The 18,145-nt window shown below is 43.0% G+C and overlaps 1 protein-coding gene across 3 annotated transcripts in view; it reads right to left on the bottom strand.

Moving 5' to 3' along the window:
- LRP4 (LDL receptor related protein 4) overlaps nt 1–18,145 on the bottom strand; it is a 2,374,694-nt gene that overhangs the window by 1,404,399 nt on the left and 952,150 nt on the right. For all 3 annotated transcript variants that reach the window (XM_044082533.1, XM_044082532.1, XM_044082534.1), the window contains exon 3: nt 13,226–13,342. In XM_044082533.1, coding sequence (XP_043938468.1) covers nt 13,226–13,342 — 117 coding nt within the window. The remainder of the gene's footprint in view (nt 1–13,225; nt 13,343–18,145) is intronic.

Below are 18,145 nucleotides of genomic sequence, written 5' to 3' on the forward strand. Positions count from 1 at the left end.
GTCCAGGTATGGAAACACTAGGAATCCAAGACGTCTCAAGTGAGCAGTTACTACCGCCATGCATTTGGTGAACACCCTGGGAGCTGTGGTGAGACCAAAGGGCAGAGCACAAAAGTGGTAATGACTGGCTTCCAGCCGAAGTGTAAAAGATTCCTTGATGCTCTGTCCATTTTTATGTGGTAGTACACTTCTTGCAGATCTACGGAGCACATCCAACTGTCTTTCCCTAACAGAGAGAGTATAGACTGCAGTGTTACCATTCGGAACGTGGACTTCTTTACTGATTCGTTTAACTTGCTGAGATCCAAAATGGACCTCCAGTCCCCTGTTCATTTTGGCACTAAAAAGAATCTGGAGTAAAGTACAGTTGTGTACACTTACCATAAATGTAGATGTTCGAGTGTATTCACTGTTGCAGTCATTACATTGGGGTAATCTGCTGGCAGGTTGCCCTCAGTCGGCCTGAATTCCAAAGTCTTGGGTCCTGCGTCGGTTGCTGTCTTCTCTTCCATGATGTCAGGTCGTCAAGGGTATAAAATATGCAGTCAACGCCATTTTCTTCAGTTTTTCTTGCCCCCGATGTCAGGTGCCCCCAAAAAGCATCTACAAGCAAATATACCACATAGGTTGTAGAAGATACAGAAGGAAAGATAAATTTCAGAAAGATAGGGTGATGGCGGGAGAGTAACCTGGACTGCAACAGTGAATACACTTGAACATCTACATTTATGGTAAGTGTACACAACTGTACTATGCTCTTCGTGTTTCACTGTTGCAGTCATTACATTTGGGTAGAATCCCAAAGCTATGGTTGGGAGGCTGGAGCTAAACAGCATTAGGTGCGGCTAGAAGGCCCTGCAGCACTGCAGTAGCAAAGCCTGCCCTGGACTTAGAGTAGAGAGGCAAATGGTAATGCTTTGTAAAGGTGTGAACCGGACTCCAAGTAGCAGCCTCTAGAATGTCTTTGGTTGGTACTCCTCTGAGAAAGGCTGCTGAAGTAGCTGCAGCTCTGGTGAAATAAGACCTAATGCCCTTGGGCACAAGTTTACCATGGTGTAAGTAGCAGAAACGGATGCAGTGGCTTATCCACTTTGAAATTGCCTGCTTTGAAATTACCTTTCCTTCTGATCCTGCAGCATATGACACTAGTAATTGCTCAGTTTTTCTTAGAGCTTTAGTCCTGCTCAAGTAGAATCTTAGCTGTCTGTGTACGTCCAAGGAATGCAGAATTCTCTTCCCTTGTTCTGCGAATTTGGATAAAATGCTGGCAGATGAATTGTTTGGTTAAGAGCCACACTGGTAACCACCTTAGGCATAAAAGTAGGACTTGTCCTCAGAGACACCCTGTCTGGGTAAAATATGATAAAAGTCTCTACAGCCATGAGGGCCTGTAGCTCTGAAACTCTTCTTGCTGAAGTATTTGCTAGTAACAGAGCTGTTTTCCATAAGAACTTGAGATCAGCGGTAGCAGCTGGTTCAAATGGAGGCAGGGTGAGCTTTTCCAAAACATTACTGAGGTCCCACGCAGGTAATGGTGATCTTCTAGGAGGCCTTAAAATGTTGGCTCCTCTAAGACACTGCTTTAGTAAAGGATGCGAAAAGATTGGTGGCTCTGTATTGTAATGAGCTGAAATGGCAGAGGCATGGATTTTGATTGATGAGAAAGACAGGCCTTTGTCAAGCATCTCAGTTAAGTATTGTAATAACTGAGGAATATTTGGTTCTGCTGTATCAGTTCCTTGTGCTTGATTCCAAGCACAGAATCTCTTCTATTTGTCAGCATAAGATTTTCTAGTACTAGGCCTTCTGGCTTCTAAAATGACATCCATCACAGCTTTACTGAGAGGTGTTGTTTGCATGACTACATGATTAGCCATGCTGCCAGGTTCAGAGTCTGTAGTTGATTGTGCAGGATCTGATTGTTTTGCTGGGACAGTAGTTGTGGTCTTTGAAGCAAGGTCCAAGCTGGGTATTGAGATAGGTTCCTTAGGATTGGGTATCAGTATTGGAGGGGCCAGTCCGGGGCAATTAATATCATCTTTTGCTTCTCTTGTCTGACTTTTAGGAGGACCATGGGTAGAAGAGGCAGAGGAGGAAAGGCGTTTTTCCAACTGAAGGTTAGGGTGTCCAATTTCCATACTTGCCTGTGAGAAGTCCTTGTGCAGAATCCTTTCAATTGATAATTTTAAGGAGAAGCAAATATATCTATATCTGGGCTCCCACATTTCTCTGTTATCATGCTGAAGACTTGTGGATTTAGTTTCCACTCGTGAGGATCCATAAGGTTTCTGCTTAAATCGTCTGACAGAGTGTTTTGTTTTCCTGGCAGGAATTGAGCTTGAAGATGTATTTGGTAGGTCAAAGCTGTGTCCCACAGTGCCATGGCTAATATGCAAAGGGGGTATGAGTGTGTGCCCCCTTGCTTGTTTATATACCACATGACTGTTGTGTTGTCCATCTTTATCAGTAGTTGTCCTGGATGAAGTAAGTCCTTGAAGGCTGTTAGGGCATTTTCAACAGCTAGCATCTCTTTCTGGTTGATATGTAGATGCATTTGTTTTGGTGCCCATAAGCCCTGAATGCATCTTCCTGCCATGTGGGCCCCCCAGGCATAATCTGATGCGTCTGTTGTTAATGTTTGGCTGGCAGGGGGTAGAGAGAAGGGCAGTCCCATGTTTTGGTGACATGCCTTTGCCCACCACAGAAACTCCTGTTGCATGCAGGGAATGAGAGGAATCATTGTTTCCAGACTGTGTGAATGTTGCCTCCATAAACATTTTAGGTACCATTGAAGTTTCCTCATATGCAGTCTTGCATATGCAATTAGTAGGATGCAGGATGCCATGAAGCCCAGAGCCTGCAGAATTTGTCTTGCAGAAGACTGGGTTTTTGTTGCCATCAGTTTGAAGTAAGTAGTCAGTTGCCTTTGCTTGTCTGGGGTGAGGTAAGCTCTTTGGGCAGTTGTATCTAAGCTTGCACCCATCTTTTGAGAGGGTACCAGTTGTGATTTATTTTCATTTATTGTGTACCCTAGGCATGTTAGAAGCCTTTTCACAAATGCCAGGTGTCGAAGAAGAGTGTCCTTGTTCTCTGCTTGAATGAGACAGTCATCCAAGTAAGGATATATTTGTATACCTCTGTCTGCAAAATGCAATTACTGGTGCCTGGCACTTTGTAAAGACCCTGGGCACAGTAGATAAGCCAAAGGGCAGTGCAGTGAATTGGTAATGCATTAAGCCAGCCTTGAATCTGAGGCATCTTCTGCACGACTGTCGTATTGGGACATGCAAGTATGCCTCTTTTTGGTCTAAAGTCACCAGCCAAGCATTCTTGCCCAGCAAGGGCAGAAGCTGCTACAAAGTCAGCATTTTGAATTTTGGAATGTCCAGGTATGTGTTCAAAATCGATAAATCCAGTATTGCCCGCCAGGCCTTGTCCTTTCTGGGTACAAAGAACAGTCTTTAGTAAAAACCTTGTCCTTTTTCCTGTTCTGGTACTGTCTGAATGGCCCCCATATCCATGAGGGACGTAACCTGTTTCTGTGCTTCTGCCCATTGATTTTTTGGCAGATCTGGCCAACCATTTGACATTGGCAGAGTGTGGAAATGGAACTTGTATCCCTGTGATACGATGTTTAGTACCCACTTTTCCTGGGTTATTAACTGCCAATTTTGAGCAAAAAGTGCAAATTTTCCCTATGGGTGCTGCCAAAAGATAAGTTCTTGGTGTAGGCAGAGGGAAGTCATTGGGTTTGCTTTCTGTAGGTTTGCACTTTATCTCCTCCAGATTTGGAGGTGGAAGCGCCCCATTGCTTTGACCTGTATGAGTCTTGCACCTGGTATCCGGAACCCTTAGGGTGTCTGGATTTGCCCCTTTGAGCTCTGTCTGACACAGCAAAGGACCAATTTTTTTATAGGCCAGTGTCTACTGAATCTTGGTGGCTGCACTTGTAAGAAGTTTTTAACAGTTTGCATAGACTTAGCTTGGTCTTCCATTTTCTTTAAAACCTCTTCTGCCTTAATACCAAACAGAGAATCATGCGGTAAAGGTGCATCTAGCAATTTAGCTTTAACATGATCAGGTGATCAGGCAAATTTTGTTCCTTTAACCAGGCATGCCTCCTAATCACAGATCCAGTAATTGCGGCCCTGCAGGAGGCCTCTAAGGAATCAAAACCACATTGCAAAGTATGCTTTCCAACTTGTTCAGCTGCATGCAATAATTCCTGCAATTCTTTATTTTCTGCACATTCTGAAATCATCATCATTTTCTGTTTCAGCAATCCCATAACATCATGTTGGTACTTAAGCATATGAATGTGACAGTTTAAGGCCCTGATTGCCAAGGTTGCAGATGTATAAACCTTTTTTCCCCATCTGTCTAGTGCCCTAGAATCTCTGTCAGAGGGTGTAGGATTTTTTGCTGTTGAGGCCTTAACTCCCTTTGGACCCTGTGAAATAGTTTCAGGATCAGCAGCAGGGTTTCTAAATAAAAATTTATGTGAGTCAGGGACCCTGTAATACCAGTCAGGCTTACTGGGAGCCAGAGGTAAGGAGTCAGGAGTCAAGCCTGACTCCGAAAACACATCATCCACAATGTCTAAAACAGGGGGAATGGCTAAAGGCTTGAGCTGAGGGAGAAGAAGGAAATCCCTGAGCCTCTTTTCTGATTCTGAGAAGTCTTGACACTTCCAGTGAAAATGCTCCCTCAAAGTATGTAAGGTTTCTACAAATGAGTAATCTTCAGGAGGAGATGCAGATGGAATAGACTCCTCCGCATCAAAATCCTCATAGGGAGGTATAGATAATTCCTGATCAGAAGAGGAGTCAGAAGAAATAGAAACCTGATCTGAAGATTCATAATCAGTGTCTTGCCTAGGCCTCTTACCTGGAGGGGGATGGGTACCCCCTGATCAAGGTAATAAGGTTTTCAGCCATTTTAATCATCTGTTTTTCAGGCATAGAGGCCCGTGCACGTGGCTCATGCGTCGGTTTTTAGTTTTAGAAGTTGCTCTTGTCTTTGGTTTTGCAGCTGTCGTCAGTTTGATATACAAATGTTGTGGTCTGAATACACCCTCAGAAGATGGTGCCTGCTCAGCGGCTTCGGACCCATCCGAGGGAGATACATCCGTCGGTCCAATACCTTGAGTATCTTGCGGCATGCCGGACTCCACATGGGTGTCGGTAGAGGCCTGCAACTCGAAGGTAGCGGGTATCAGGGGCTGCGAAAGCACCTCACTGAGTACTGGTGACTGGCTTAGGAGAAGCTTAGTCATCGGTTTTGGATCTCGACTGCCTTTCTCTGTCCTTTTCTTTGCTTTTTTTATGTACTCCGGTAGTTGGATTGCTATCCGACGACATTTCTGGGTAGCTAAATCTGTTTCCAAAAAAATACTTTGATGCAAAAATATACCGACGCTTAATAGTGTGTTGGCTAAATCTAGCACAAAACCGACAGCCAGGCACATTGTGATCAGGGCCTAGGCAAGGAATACAGTATAAATGGAAATCCTTATGAGGTATTTGCTTCCCACAAGTAATACAATTATTAACTTTTTCTGACATCGGTAAAAAGCATGAAAAAAGTTTCCCCAACTGGGTACTTAGCTTTAGTGAAGACTTTGGTTCTGAAACTCAAACTCGAATATTTCAGTAGTCGGCCAACTGGCACTTGCGAAATGCTTCTGCTTCGGGCACCACGTGGCAAGAAAGACTAAAGAAAATGGCGTCGGCTGCATGTTTTATACCCCTGACGACCTGACATCATGGAAGAGAAGATGGCAACCGAAGCAGGACCCAAGACTTTGGAATTCAGACCGAATGAGGGCAACCTGCCAGCAGATTACCCAAATGTAATGACTGCAACAGTGAAACATGAAGAACATGTTCCGAATCCTATCTGGTCTGTGGGGACGGTTTGGAAGACTCTCTTTTGAAGCAACTTTTGGACTTCTATAGTTGCTTGATCCCTGTGACTGGGTGGAACATCTGGGATTTTCTTGGTTAGATGAGGTGGAAAATAAAAGGGTATGGAGTATCCTCTGGAGATTATTCTTTGTACCCATTTGTCTTGTGTGATGTCTTGCCAGGCTTCTTGGTACAAAGATAAGCGACTCCCGACTGGCTCCAGAGAAGCGCAGTCGGGCCCCACTTTAGGAGCGCTGCTAGAGACGTCTACGAAAGGAATCGCGGCCACCCTGGTTTTGCAGACCCCCCCCCCCCCTGCCTCTAGGGCAAAGTCTACCATTACTTCCTCCTCCTCTGCCTCTGGAGATGGAATCACCTTGTGCGTCTGGGAAAAATCTCTGAGATTTGTTGAACCACATTTTTCCGCCTTTCTGACTCTTAGGGTATGGTCTAGAAAGGACGGAAAAACGTACTCCCATGGCAAAGAGAGTTTTTCCTTCCTGCTTGCATCTGGTGAGTCTGTCTTTTACCTTTGGTCCAAACAGAGAGGAACTGTCAAAGGGGGGCATTGGTAAATGTAGATTTGAAGGGCTCCGTAAAGTTACATAAGCCCATCCAGGAGTGTCTCCTAAGGGAAACTCCTGAACCCGCTGCCTGGCTCACTCCATCTGCTGCATAAGATATCAGCCTCATGGAGGAGTTAACAATGGAGTTTAAAGTAGACAACTGAGCATTAACCTTCTCAGGGACTCCTTCAGTTAAAGTACCTTGGAGAGTATCTCCTAGCTCCTTTAAGAGATCTCTTTGAAGCCTAGTAAAATGGGTGAGGTAATTCAGCGAACTGAATGTAAAAGCCACTGAAGAAAAGATACACTTACCGTATCTGTCCATTGTTTGAGACTCCTTGTTTGGTGGATGGATAGATGAAGTCTCCGCTAGTTCCTTCTTTGTGGCTGCTGCCACCACCATGGCATCTGTAGGCACACCTTTGGTCAAAAACTCTTTCTCTTTGGGAGCTGAAAGAAATTTGTTGGGCCTTCTGGGGACTGGTTCCACGGCATCAGAAGTTTCCCACACCTTTCAAATGACTAAATTTAACAGCTCATTGAAAGGTGGAGACACCCAAGAGGCTGAATGTTGAGACCTGAAAGCCTTCAGGTACACTGACTCCTCATCAGAAGGGGTGACAGTGGGCCAGCTGCCTCTCTGTTTCAGGATCTCTAGGATATCTATGAAGGAGATATCATCAGTGGACGACCTAGGGGACCTTTCTGACTCCTCGAGGTCAGTGTCAGAGGTGATGGACTCATCAAGGGAGCCTACATACTTCCTCTTGCAAGTTCTCTTCTGAGGAGGCTCCTCAAAAGGGTATTCTGGGGAGGTCTCAGAAGACTGGGGGCCACCCAATGGGGGCTCCTGAGGCTGCGGGTCTCTCCTGTTAAGAGAGAGAGGGTGCTGAGACAGAGGTCGGAGCTTGAGGGGGAACAGCATCAGTACCCTTATGTGGAGCTGAAGACCTTGACAGCACACTCATCATCTCGAAGGCAGATCTCTCCAGCTCCAAGGATACCACCGGTTCCGAGAAAGCAGCAGTAGCCCTCGGCTCCAGAGTGATCGGCTCTGAAATAGATATAGGCTCGAGCTCAGCTGAGGCGATGCACCGAGAGGTAGGCTCGGAACCGAAGTAGTTTGGGTCAAAGCGTCCCCATCGGGGCTGACTGCTGAGCTTCGGCTCCTAGACACCAAGGATGGCACCGAAGGTGTCGGAGCGGAACTCTGCTCTGAGACAGACGGTAATGGTGTTGGAACTGACAGTTCCACAAAAAACTGCACCGATAGCTCTGGCTCCAAAAGACCAACGTGGCTCGGAGGAGGAACAGAAGTAGGTAATATGGCCTTAGACGGCTCCGTAACCAATTGGGTCGGAGCTGGCAACAAATTTGCTAGCGCCGACGACTTCAACAGTCTTAAGCACCACTCTCTCGACATCCTCCTCAGAAAGACTCTTGGAGGATCTGGAAGACAAGGTAGGTGAACAAGATCTCTGTAAAATCGGAGATCTGAGTGTCAGGGACACCGATAAATCTCTAGACCGGCTCCGAGGTATAGGTTCAGTAATCAGCTCATTAACAGTTAGGGCCGAAACTGAAGTGTCAATGTCGATAACCTCAACCAGCTCCTAAGGCAGAAGAGCTGAAGAGGTAGAAGGTTTGTCCAGTTTAGCAATCTTTTGTGGAGGTGCAGATAAAACAGTCTGTGTGGGAGACTGTCTTTTGACCGACTTGACCTTTTCTTTTTTAGAAGAGGGAGACCTGGAATGAGATGATAAGCTGGCTAAATCCTCCTCAAAGGAAGGTTTAAGGAGACCTTTCAATATCAATTTGTTGTTCCTTTCCTGGAGAACCTGAGAACTTAGAGAGTGACAAAAGGTACATGTCTCCTGAAGATGTATGGCTCCCCAAGCAATAAACACAGATACTATGTCCGTCAATCAGGGACATTTTTTGAGAACATTTAAGACACTTTTTAAAACCTGAAGGTTTATGATCTTTAGATTCTTTAGACATCTTGTCACAAATACAATCACAAAAGGTAAACGTAGAGGATGACAGGAAGAGAGGACAAGGTCCTCTAACTTAAACAGGTCTAGCCCTGAAACGGAGGGAAGGCGAAAACAAACAAGCAAGCAACAGATAAAACTAGAATAGGTCCTAACTAAAAACCGACCTATGCCTAAGAAAAATTTTACAATTTGCAACAACAATTTGCAATAAAGTTAGAAAAACACACTAACTACTAAGAACTGCAAGTTATTAATTATAAACTAACTATAAAAGTCAACACGAAGCACAATAACAATTCTGAATAAGCAAAATATCCAACTTAGCCACAGCCAAGAAAGAGAGCACTTCTGAACTTGTAGACGTGGCAAACGAGATCTGGGGATTCTTACTAGTGCACTATGGGATACCTACCTTGCCACAAGCCAACTTAGAGACTTTGAGCTTTGTAATCGGCTCTAAACCCATATGCAAGAATGAAGGCGAGATAGGACTATAGAACATGGCTAGTTAGAAACAGAACCCTCAGCAGTAGAAGTTAATGAGATAAAAGTAAAAGAACTATCAAAACCTGTAACAGAAGAAGTCACTGACATGAGCTGCCTTTTGTAAAGGAAGAATAAACAAATGCAGCTGTCTGCAGAGATGAAAAGGCTGCAGGTTCTACTTGACATCATTCTGCTAACAAAACTATTCCTGACTTGGTAGGCTGACACAGAAGTAATGAACATTGTAAGAAAGCACAATGGAAATATGATGCATTAAGCAGACCCAGAGCAAATAGAGCTAGAACAGGAGAAACAGAGGAGAAGACAGGTCCAAGCCCATACCCACACTTTGAGTTGAAGAAGGATTTGCTGTATAGGGCGAGCAAATGTAAGGAAAAAACACACCGTACCAGATGTTAGTTCCAAACCCTTTTATAACACTGCCAATGAATTTGGCATATAGTTATATTTTAAGAAACCACTTGAGAATGGACAAAACCAAAGCTAAAATTTTAACTAGATTTTAATGGCTTGGTGTAGTGAAAGACTGAACTTCTGTGGAACTTGCCCAGAATGCCAAAAAAACAGTACCACATCCTGGGTGTAGAAGCATCCTCATACCTGTGTTCATTTCTGAGGTCCATTTGAGCAGATAGCCATGGTTCTTGTAGGTCCCTTTGTAAAACTGAGTAATAACTACCATTACCTTCTACTGATTACTGATTAAGCCACCAGGTTTCCTAAAGCAATTGCTCTGAGAAAAGCAAATGTTATCTCAACAGCAAGAGATCTCGTGTTGCTCTTCTCCAAGGCAGGGATTCTCATAGAAATATATACATATTATAGACTCCATTTACATCTAGAGTAAGGTGCCAGATTTGACAGTGTTTAAAGTAAAACAGCTTAGGAACTTCAACATACCACCTTCAAAGTGAGTGATTAGTGGAGTGCTTTAATAAAACTCTGAAGGCTATGTGTAAAAAAAAAACACAGAACAAGAGTTAACTGGGATCAGTTACTTCTTCAAGTCTTTTTTGCTGTAATGACCCAAGACTCTACATGACTTACTCTACTGGAGTTACTATATTACAGACATCCCCAGTCTTTGCTGGGCAAAGCAAATGTCTTGGGAGGAGGAAAAAATATTTAAATGTGTATCAGTGCATTTTACACACTACCAACATAGGTTAAAAATGATTACACCAGCAGTTAAGGAATACATGAAAACAGAACACAAGGTGCAAAAGAGGGTGTAAAATAAACATGGAAAACAGTTTAAGACATGGGGCAAAGTCTTACTATTAGTTCCCACTGCTGAAAGAGTCTTAGCAGGATGGCAATAACCCTTTTACCTTAGGACAGAAAGTGCATGAAGTGAACCATAAAATGAGACAAACTGGGAAAAGAAAAATCAGAACAGGTGTTAATACCTAAATGTGTTACAGAGAAAAACTCCTTACAGTCAAGCCTGACAGCTTGAAGGCCCCAACAGCTGTGTATCAGAGTTCTATCCCAGCTGTTCCAAACAGGCAAACAGTGTCTAAGGCTGAGCCAGTTCTGGGGCATATAGGGAAAATCCTTGGAAATGCCACAAGTGGCTCCACTTCAGGAAGCAGGTTAGGTGCCTGTAGAAGCTGGCCAGGGGGATGGGAGTGACAGTCATTAATGGCTTTCCCATTCTGGGTGGAGAAAGGTAGCTCTAGTTTGCCACATGAATGACACCCAGAAAGAGCACAATGTGTTCGTCTAGTGTAGTTTCAAGCCAGCTGAGCATACACTATCAAAGTGAAACTGCACTATGCAGCTAAGAGGATACTGGCATGCATAGACATGCTTCTGTTATGGAGGCAGCGAGAGAGGCTCTTCAAAAAGGAGAGGGTAGACCAACCCCAAAATCTCCAAGACCAGGAAGCTGGCCCATTCATTACTGCCAACTCTCACAAGGGAATGGAGGGATGGCAGAGATTCTGAGGCTGCAACAAATGGAGTATGAGGCCCTTGTAGCACAGGAACATCTGTCTGCCAGTCTGCCTACGTGAAGGCAGTGGAGCCATCAGAGATGTTCCAGGTGGGAAAATGACAACAACAAAAACTGCCTAAGGCTTACAAAGAACTGAAAGAGTTCTCTTTTAGAAACAGAGTTTTTTTCTGAGCTACCCAATATAACAAATTTAATACAGCATCACACTGAAATGGTACTATGGGAGAATGTAAGCCTAAAACTATTTAGGATATCAGAGGGCCCCAAAGAAAAGAATTAAGTGAAGAAGTAGTAAATAAAAAATGCTTAAATTAGGAGTTTTGCAAGAGCCTAACAATGAACAGTACTGGCACTGGTCCATAACATTTTGTAGTAATTTCCAAAAACTGAATGATGCATCCAAGGGAGGATCTCAAAAAGTGGTCAGGTAAAACATGGCTTTTGACATGCCTAGATGTAACCAAGGGCGGTTTACAGATTTTGCCTCACCCCTGAAGCCAATGAGAAGACATGATTCTCCATTCCTAGCAGTTTTTTTTTTGTTTATACTATCTAATTCTGTGGACTTCAAAGAGCTCCTGCCATTTTTCCAAAGGCATGTGGATAAAAGTGCTGAAACCCTACAACAGGTACTTAAATCCATACCTTGATGATATAATCATATATTCAGAATAAGAATCACATTTAGCCAATGTACAAGCTATGCTGGACTCTAAGATGTGCAAGAGTACACTTTTAATGACAAAAGCTAGATACTTAGGGTATGTAAATGGGATAGGGGGGTAATTAGACCCCCACAGACAAAACACAAACTGTCAAAAGCTGGCCTATACCCAGTACCAAACAACTGAAAGTGCTCAAAGGATTAGCAGTCTAACACACAAAATCTCTACCCAACTTTACTCTCACAAGCTGCTCTCCTCATACATGCCTTACAGAAGATAAGAAGCATGTCTAGAAAATGTGGCTAGGAGAAGCAGATGGTGCTTTTAAAAAGCTGAACAGCATCTTATGTTCAGTGCCAGTCTTGGCTTTCCCTGACTTATTTATTTATTACTGTTTGGTGACTGGGCAAGGTGGGCTACTCAGTTGACTCTTTACTGACTTCAGTACACCCTTTGCTGTGCACACGGCTGCATCTTATGTACAATTAGGAGTTATGCTACGTCAAGGATATAGGTGCTGAGCATCACCCTGTCTCCTACCAGAGTAGGAAGGTAAGAAAACCTGACACAAGATACTCTCAACATGTGAATGTCTTGCTGCTATATGGGCATTAACTTACTTCTAACATTACTTACTTCACTTTAGTAATGAATAACTGTCCATGCTCTCCTGCAGTGATGCTACAAGCTGTGGGATACTTCAACCCCAACACAACCCATGTTTTCCCATTTCTCCACACAGGATCATGGTGTCACAACAACAGTGACTACCATCTGCAGCCGATGTTCACAACGTCAAGTGGCTAGCTCTGCAACTCCAAATTATACGGCTGGGTTTATCATTACAGCTCTTTCACTTTGCCAATAGGCAAATGCCTAGAAAAACAACAAAAATGTAGATAGGTTATCCTGGTTCCACAAGCTGTCCCATTCAGTATAAAACGAAAGGCTCTATGCTGGGGGGGGGGGGGGGGCAATATCGTACAGTGGCTGTTTTACATGCAGATGTGCCACATATATGCTATATTTTACAGCAAAAACTTGATGACATGTATATGATTGCAGGGCAATTGCTTCTCAGGAGAGTTAATTGTGTTTTGATCTTTGGGTGGATGAATAACAGAATGGTGAGAATCAGTAGACTTTGGTCTGTTAAATCTGTCCCTGTAATTTGTGCACAGCTACTTCTTCTTGAGAAATTACTTTGTTCTTCGGAATTCTTTTCCCTTCTTAGAAAAAGCAGTTTTGTGCAAATATTAACCCTGGAATTTCTGCATACTGGCACAGCGTAATAACAAAGTCTTTGTGATTTGCATCATGCCTGCTTCTTAATGAACACTGTTGTCACAGTGGCTATAAGGTGTCCGCAGTACAAATGAAATGACAATAACAGACACTGCTGCATTAATGCATGATGGCTGCTTCAACAAGAACCAAAACAAAAGAAACTCCTCCTCGGTGCTAGATGCCAGAGAAAACTAGTCCCTAGAACCCCACATCTAGCAACTAGGAACTAGGAACTAAAGATAACCTTCCCCTGCAGATCATTGTCAGTGAAATTGCTGGAAACTGACAAAAAAGCTATGGAAATCTGAATTAGATGGGATAAAGCAGTGATACTCACGGCAATCCTGTTCATCAGAATCATCTTCACAGTCATTATCACCATCACACACCCAGGAGCGTCGGATGCATTTCCCATTGTCACAGTGGAAATCCAACGGAGAACAAGTCGGTAACACTGCAAAAAGTAAACAATATCAGTTCTGTGAAGAGAGAGAAAAAAAACAAACTGACTACAGAAACGGAGATCCACCATATCATAACGTACTTTTCAAGGTGTAGTAACACAGTTTGAAGAGCATTTTAACTTCAGTAAATCTTACCTTTTCCTGTTTTTACAAATGAGCAAACAAAAAGAGATACAAAACTTTTAGGAAGGTCTAAATGTCTATCTTCAGTGTCTCAATCACTTCAACAACCCACCTCTAGGGAGAGTCTTTCTTTATACCCAGCACTACAGAAAGCCAGTCTAGTAGTATAGTGGAATAAACACCTGACTACAACCATGGAGACCAAGTGCAGATTGGTCTGCAATTAGTGGGTCAAGCGACTGACAGAAATGGCAGGGTATATGTAAGTTTCCATTCTGGGGAGAGGAGGCATCAGAATGCAGCAGCCATCTGAAGAACAGGGGCAGGCCTGGAGTGGGACCTGAGGGTGAAGATGTCATCCACCAGGCCACAGGTTGGACAGCTCCTTTGGTGAACAAAGGCCAGAGAGTGTGCACGTGCAAAGGGGAAGGTGCTGTGGATTGTGCATCACTCCCCTTAGTGGGTGAGGTTAGGTAAAAATAATTAAAATGTCCTAATTGGTGGAATACCAGTGATGACACAATCAATTGTCCTGGCTGTAAATGACCCCATAGCTGGATCTTGCCCTAGTGGATCTTTAGCTTCCCCCCCAAGTAAAATAAAAATAGGCTTGGTCCAGCTGGGGGAGGATTCATGGTAAGCAGGTAAACAGCAAAATTCATACAGAAAAAAAACAGCTACCACTATAGGAATATCTCATTCTTCGGAAAAGGAAAAGCCTAACAAAACCAAATGGTTTTACATCCAACTACTAAGAGTAGATTGGTCTGCAATGGAAACGTCCCACATGCTGACAGGATCATTGACATGCATCTGGAGTATTTCTCCCCAGGCCTCCGCTGAAAATTGGCTTTGTTCCAAGTCGGACTTTCCCGGTAAACAAATATTAAATAAAAATCAAATCTAACCTACTGCCTATAGATTATTAAAACAAGTGGTGAATTATAAAAAGTGAATGTCTAGTTTTGGTACTTGTGTTACAATATTTGAGAAAGATAATGTAACGAGCAGTGAAGTGAGCATTTTCAAGGCCATCAGGTAGTGATGAAACGCATGAAGTTCGAAGAAAGTGAGTAAAAGTAGGTCATGTAAAAAAAAGTCAGAAGCAGTTAAGTAAAGCTGAAATGACCACTGATGGGGCAAGCTAGTCATGAATTATACAAATGAATGGTTACTCAAAAAAGTAAAGTGTAATAGGGACAGTTCAACTGCCTGACAGTTGTAACTTTAAGTCCTAGAACAGTGAGATGGAATGGGTAAAACAGTACAATTTTTAAACTAAGTCTGAGATCATTTTGCAATAACCCCTTTTGTTAAAGCAGTGCCATTTCAAAGTCAGCAAACACTTACAGGTGTGTGTGTGTGTGTGGGGGGGGGGGGGGGGGGCTTGCCTCCTTGCAAAAATGACTTAAAAAGACAACACTGAGTTTTGTCATTAACATTCTTCCAAACCCCATTTTTTCATAATTTTGGATCTCCCAGTTAAAGCTCTCAAAATTATACTGAAGTATTAATTTACTTTTTTGTAAATACATATTCTACTGAGAATATTTTGGGATGTAAAATTCAGCTAGACAACAATGTTTTTAATGTACTGGCAAACAGGAAGAGAGGTAAGCAAGTCACACAGCAGATGTAACTAATGGCAACATGTACTACCATACTGCAGAAGTCTGACAGATAGTATAAGATGGGAAAGCGATATGGGCAGGTGCTAACTGAAACCAACGGTACAACATAAATTACACAAGTATTCTACCAGTAGTCTTCTGTATGTATGTATATATGCATGAGACAGAGTGAGAAAAGTGAGAGGGGCAACTACTAACGGAAGCTTGCTGTATCACACAGATTACACAGGTACTCCTTGTACACCTGGGAAGTTATATTCAGTTTATTATGCTTGGCAAAGGTACACGATGTAGACCATGCCATTGCAGCACAAGCTTTACCCACAGCAGATTTCCTGAAAAGGTAGTGGAAAGATCCTGTGGAGTGAGCTCTTGGTTTAGTTGGTATTTATTTCTGGAAGTGTATGCTAAAGGAATAGAGCCTGAAAGCCATCTAGGCAACATTATTTTGGAAACCTTTCCACCCTTTCTGCTGGAGATAAAAGCATATTTAAGTGAGCATCTTACATTTTTGTTTTGGTTCTGTGGAGGCTAAATCTGGGTTGCTTGGGTACTTCCAGAGTGTGCAGAAGATACTGTCCCTTGTTAGAATGACTAGGGAACAAAACCTGTAAATGGAATGGCTAATTCAGATTATTCTCTGATGCAACTTTTGGAATAAAGGATGGGTTAGTTCTCAGTAAGACTAAGTATGTTGGAACAGAAGATCCTTCTGGCTGATGTGAAGCCAACCAAAAAATAGGACGCGGCTGGTTTAAAGGAGGCTTTGGTTACAGTCTTCTGAACAAGACTGAAATGTCAGGAGACGGGATCTTTTACTGGAAGATGCAGAAAGAGAAATTCTTTCAAACAGGCCTTGTGGAGCTTGTTTGAAGCAAGAGAAGAGATACGACAGCCAGTGTGATAATTCAAGACTGATGCTAATTCTTTATTTGTAGAACAGCTACAGCCATCCTTCAAATAAACTGGAAAGGAACTGTAAAATTTCTGGAACAGAAGCAGAAAACGAGGCTAAATCGTGTCCCATAGCCCATATGGAAAATCACCTCCATTTGCTCTTGTAAAGTTTATAAGTAGATTGTCTTTACCAAATGAACAAAATTCAGATTATATTCTGGGATAATGAGGAGTCTTTGGCCATCATGGGAAAGTACAGTTGTGTAAAATCTTACCACAACTGTTGATGTCCATCTCTTCACTGTTGCAATATTCTTCACAGTAGGGATCTCCTGCCAATGATGGCCTAACATCCACCAGTACACCAAAGCCTACAGAGTTTGTATGTGCCTTGCATCACACATATGATCATTGTTCAGGATGTACGGCATAAAGATGGCGTATAGATGAATTGCCCCAGGACAGAATAGTCTCTATTGGACAAAAGAGGCTATGTACATTCATAAGGAGAAAATACAGAAGGAAAAGGAAAACCCTTGGCCAGCAGGAAAACCAAAACAAAGCCCTAAAGGAAATAGGGGGATGGAGGGAGGGAGTGAAATGTGCAACAATAAAGAGAAGGACATCTACTGTTATGGTAAGATTTTACACAACTGTAATATGCCCTTTTATAATCACAGTTACAGTATTATTCACTGTAGGGAGAGTACAACAGCTGAAGAAAAGGACTGGGAGGTGGAAGGCTGGGAACACCCCTCAACAAACCCATGCAGAATAGCTCTAGCAAAACCTGTTCTGGCCCTCAAACCCATTTCCAATTTATAATGCTTAATAAAGGTATGCAATGAAAACCAAACAGCAGCTTCAAGGATGGAAATGGTGTTCAACACCTTGAAGAAAGCACCAGAAGAAGCAAAAGCCCTAGTGGAGTAAGCGCTAATGGTAGTAGACAGACATTCCCATTAAAACAACAAGAAAAGGAAATAGCCTTAGCTATCCTGAAGGAAATGGTTTGCTTAGAAACAGTCAAACCCAATGTCCCGGGATGAAAAGAAACACAAAACTGTTCAGACTTATGAAGGATGGACTTAGTTTTATCCAGATAACACTTGAGCTGTCTGTGCAAACCCAAGGTATGTAGGACCCTCTCACTAGCAGGCTGAGGAGAAGGAAAAAATGAAGGGAGTTGTACTGACTGATTGATTCAAAGACAAACCATTTAATCATCTTGGGCAAATAAGTAGGATTAGTATGAAGGGACACCCTGTCCCCGGAAAAAAAAACAAGCAAAAAGGAGGAATGGCCATAAGTTCCTGAAGCTCAGAAACCATCCGAACAGAAGTAAAAGCCAGCAACAAAACAGTCTTCCAGGTACAATGCTGCAAAGAAGCAGAATCTGCAGCCTCAATTTTTATACAAAATTAAGGTCACAAGGAGAAGGAATGGGCTTCCTTCAGAGCCCCTAAGATGCAGGACAACTAAGAAACTGTTCAACTTTAAAATGAGAAGCAAAAGAAGACTCAAGGGCAGACAAGCAGAAATAGGTGACAAATGGACCTTTACAGAGGAATGGGCCAGCCTCCACTTCAAAAGGGACCTGGTCATGAGAATGACACCAGACAGAAAACCTCTTAAACTGGGACACAAAGACTTTCTGGTTGCAAGTGTTCTTGCTTACTGTAAAACCCTGAGCACTTCCTCAGAAAATAGGTACCTAAAAGGCATAAAAACCTTATTGCTCATAGTGTCAGGTGAAGAGTGGACAACCGAGGATGGACAAGGACCTCTTGTTCTATGTGAAAAGGTCCAACTGGTGAAGTAACTTGTGATGGTCACTGGCCAGATGCATTAAGAGGGGTAACAAGTGTTGTCTTGGCCAAAAGGGGGTCACTAGCAAGATTTTTGGAGAGTCCAGCTGAATCTTCTGCAGGATTCTTGTAAGTAGGGAAAGGGGAGGGAAGTCATAGAGAAACATCCCCTTCCAAGGAAAAGAAAGGGCGTCTTGTCTTCCACACCAGATGGCATGGTGCTCAAACAGAAATGAGGCAAGTTGCCTGATCAAAGGGGAGGCAAAAAGATCTGCCTGAGGAATATCTCACTGATGGACTATGTCCAGAAACATGCGTCTGTGAAGCATCCAAA

This window comes from Protopterus annectens, chromosome 9.part0, assembly GCF_019279795.1.
Source record: "Protopterus annectens isolate FY-2018-M chromosome 9.part0, PAN1.0, whole genome shotgun sequence".
Classification (NCBI taxonomy): Eukaryota; Metazoa; Chordata; order Ceratodontiformes; family Protopteridae; genus Protopterus; species Protopterus annectens.